General features: G+C 44.7%; 1 protein-coding gene across 1 annotated transcript; it reads left to right on the top strand.

Moving 5' to 3' along the window:
* The first annotated feature begins 654 nt into the window (after positions 1–654).
* On the top strand, positions 655–3,370 carry LOC102977437 (uncharacterized). The gene is given in 4 exon segments (XM_024128702.2): positions 655–1,138; positions 2,536–2,613; positions 2,616–2,662; positions 2,664–3,370. Coding segments are annotated over 4 exon segments (1,221 nt in total). The 3' UTR covers positions 3,276–3,370.
* Positions 3,371–4,202: the final 832 nt, after the last annotated feature.

Genomic DNA, 4,202 nt, shown 5'->3' with positions numbered 1-4,202 from the left:
GCTGGATGTGAGGAGCTCAGCACTGATAATTAACCACTTATCACCAAAGTCCCTGGTCTGAGATTTCAGGAACTCAAATGAAGATGCTAACTCAGGACCCAGAATGCCTGGTTCAGATCTCAGCTCAGATACTTACCAGCTGTGTTATCTGGCATATGCTCTCTGTGCTTCATTTTCTTATCTGTGAAATGGGGATAGAAATAGTTCCTACCTCTTAGGCATGTTGTGAAGACTGAATGAGTTAATACCTGTAAAGGATATAGAAGAGTGTTTGGCATATAATAAGGATTCAACAAATGTTACTACTTTCACTCTTTCTATGTATATGAATATGTATTGTACGTGTGTGTAAATTATCACACCATGAGGACATAGATATTGAAATATGGGGTAGGGGAGAGAGAAGGGAGGGTGGCCAGGGATTTGACTTCAGCTTTGTATTTTGGTCACTAATAATGCCACAACACTCACTCTTATTAATCTTAGTACTTTGGGCAGGCAGTGCTTTCTTCTGATTGCCATTGCTGTCCCACCAATTGTCAGTTGGTTTTTTCATGACTTTTGGTCATACATCTTGTATTTTGTGTTATGATAGAAATCTTTTCTCTCTCCCACCTTTTGTCTGAAATCTGGTTCGTTTGTACAAGGGATATAATGACGCTCATTAGTATTGGTGGGACCCAGCTGCTGCCGGCTTCCTTAGAGCAAAGCCCCACTCATGCCAGCCTTTATTTCAGTGGGGTATGCTGGCCATTAATGCAAGGTCATTGCCAGTTCCTGCTCTCATTTCCGCCTGCCTTTCTGTGCCCCTTCTGGCTTTTGCCCATCCTATTGCCCAGCAGGCTGCCTTCCGTGGTCAAAGGCCATCTCCTATCCGCTCTCCTCACTGAGGCCACAAGTTCTTGGGGTGCTGTGGCACGACCCCCAAGCCGGCAGCTGCCCCAAGCTGACGGCTACCCTCACCAGCGGCCAGGAGGGGTGAAGCAGCAGCCTCCGGAGAAGGTGATGGGTAACAGGGCACTGGCATTTGATGAAATACCTCTCCGCATTCTTGCTTTACAGAGAGGCCCGGTGGAGTGGGTATGCCAAGTGCTCAAAGAAGAAAACATTGTGTTTCCACTCGACTTCACATTCGGAAGTAAACTCGCCAGGCAACTTCTTACGTGAGGCTCATGTAACTTTAATGCCTTGTCCTGGCATTGTTTCCTGGCCCGGCCAGTACTGGCCCCTCTGCGTGGCCTCCTGGAGGACTGGATTTGTTCCGTGCCTCGAGGGCATGCCTTCCCAGGTCAGCAGATGGCCTTCTGATGACTATTTCCAGCTCGTCTTACCTGACCATTCCCTCACTGTATGAACAGCTGTTTCCTTCACTTCAGAGCTGCCCAACCGGATTGGTGATTTTTCTTCTGGCCTTTTGTTTGCACAGAACATAAATCTTTCTCTTTTTCTGACCTGGCCTGCAGTTCCATCCACCTGTGCCCGCCTGGAGCAATATATAACTCTCGCCAGGCTCTGTTTCCTTTGCTCACTTCAGCCTATAAACCAAACTTTCTTCTTCCTTTTACTCCCTCTCTTCTGGGCTGATTCAGCACTATCTTAGCACCTGGCTGCCAGTGAACACTTAACCACAAAAAAGACATTCTTTTATGGGTCTGACCTGAACTGGAAACTTCTGACAGAAGGGGATATGCAATAGAAATCTCAGTCCCATGGGCCTCCTTTCTCTCTTTTTCTAGAGTCTGAGGAGACGTAATTTACACCAGGTTAGCAGCAACTATGTTAATTGAAAATGAGTTAATTAACTAACTTGGTACTTCAAGCTGTCAAAATGTAGCCAGTCAGTTGAATCAATCCAGTTAAATGTTTAACAATGATCACAAAAATCGGATATGAATGGAAGAAGAAAGGAAAGGAACCTATGTCCCTAAGAGAGCACTCTGTGGAGTCTAGATTATTACTAGGCAAATGCTACCGACTTATTCTAAGTGCTGCAACTGTGTCGGTGGTGTTTTGGTTTGAGACTTTTATTTAGGTTTCCTGGACTAGAGAAGAATCTCTCAGCACATTTTCTTGTTGCCTTCTTTTTATGGAAGGTGTAAAATGCTCTCAAAACATTGTTTCTCACCTCCAGTGGAAAACCAAGAAAGTGAAGTATTCATGTTGTAGCAACAGGTTGGTCAGAAAGCAGGGTCTCGGTTTTCGTTACAATAAGCTTTGCAGTGAAACGAATGAGATCCTCTGCTGCATTATGGTCGAGAAGGTGCCCGCCACATACTCATTCATATAACTGTTCATTGGTGGTGGCTGGTTGGGAACGCTTAGCTACCTTTCTGTTTCTTCAGGATGTTAGCTGGTGAGTTTTAAAGATGAATCACACACTCTTCCTAGTTTTTACTTTGCAGCAGGCCAAGATTTGTTGTGTAATTAAAACCTAAGTATCAGCTCGGCCTAGGCAGAGTGCGTAGGCCCGCGGCGCTCGGTGGGCTGGGGGGCCCTCCCAAGCCGGCCCGCCCCCGCCCCGCTCCCGACCCACAGCCGCCCTTCAGCCGTCGCCGGCGTCCCGGAGCCCAGACGCAGCGTCTGAGTCGCCCGGCACCTTCTTTTCGGTCAGCGGCGTGAGCGTCTCGCCGCGGCGTGTCGTCCGCGCCGCTCGGCCCGTGGTACGCCCGTGCGCTCGCCCGGCCGGCCGGCCTGCGGAGCTCCCGCCCGTGTCCCCCGGCTGGTCCGGGGGTCCTGGCACCGCCTCGACGGCAGCTCTGCCGGACGCGCGGACTGGCCCTCAGCACGCACCCCGAGCTTACGGCGTCATGAGGCACCTGCCGTACTGCTGCCGCGGCCAGGTGGTGCGGGGCTTCGGTCGCGGCCCCAAGCAGCTGGGCATCCCTACAGCTAACTTTCCTGAACCAGTAGTAGATAATCTTCCAGCTGATGCATCCACTGGCATATATTATGGTTGGGCCAGTGTTGGAAGTGGCGACGCCCATGAGATGGTTGTGAGCATAGGATGGAACCCATACTACAAGAATACAAAAAAGTCCATGGAAACTCATATCATGCATACTTTCAAAGAGGACTTCTATGGGGAAATTCTCAACGTGGCCATCGTCGGCTACCTCAGACCAGAAAAGAACTTTGATTCTTTAGAGTCACTTATTTCAGCAATTCAAGGTGATATTGAGGAAGCTAAGAAACGACTAGATTTACCAGAACATTTGAAACTCAAAGAAGACAATTTCTTCCAGGTTCCTAAAAGCAAAATAATGAATGGCCACTGAAGGAAAAGCATCTTATTTATTCATTCACTGTTTTCTAATATTTTACTGCTCATAACTCTACAGTCTCATCTTGGTTATATTTTAAAAATCAAACATTTTCCTACAGCTGTGAATTAAACAGTACAATGTAGTTACCATATTATGTTCCAGCTGTTCAATTAAACCCATCATGTTACAGTACTGAAAAGGTTCATTTTAAAAATCAAGATTCTTTTTAATGTAATATGTTGATTAAAATGTACCACTAGAAAGGTCTTAAGTGTTTTATAATGGAAATGAAATATATATAAATATGGGTAACAGGTAAGTTTGAGTTGAGAACTATAATTCTCATGGTAAAATTCTAGCATGCATGTACCTGTATATCATGCTCTGCAAATCAGAAGGCTCATAAAAGTAACTATATTAAGCAGAGGTTTGACAGTTTATTACAAACCTAAGGGGAAAAATCCAGACTTCGTATTTTTGATATTTTGTGCATTTATATATTATTATAGACATGAAGGCTTGTGAAAGTTCATTTTAGTTAGCCATTTCCTTTAAGGGCTCAAATCATTGTACTGTGTTCCATTTTTGTTACAGCTGCCTCAGTTCTAATTGGTCTAGACTCTCTCCCTATTATTTTTTTGTTTTTCTTTTAAAACAGTAAAATGAGTGTTTTTCGAATCTCTAGTTCTCATTTTTGTGTTGTATAACATTTCTCTCTTTTTAAGAGTATATATTCTTCAACATTTTTCTTAACCTTTGTTTCCTGTAAACAATTGTCAGTGTCAGTTCTTCCATTTAGAATATACAACTTTACGTTTACAAAATGTAGAGTTTCATCTGCGTCTGTATCTGCCATCCCATCGCTTTACTATATGAACAGTGATTAAGTGCATATCTCTTGCATTTTAGAAAAAACACCCAAAGGTTCATCTGTAGGTT

Source organism: Physeter macrocephalus, chromosome 11 (genome assembly GCF_002837175.3).
Source record: "Physeter macrocephalus isolate SW-GA chromosome 11, ASM283717v5, whole genome shotgun sequence".
NCBI lineage: Eukaryota > Metazoa > Chordata > Mammalia > Artiodactyla > Physeteridae > Physeter > Physeter macrocephalus.
The sequence above is the reverse complement of the archived record's forward strand: the minus strand, read 5'-3'. Positions and strand labels throughout refer to the sequence as shown.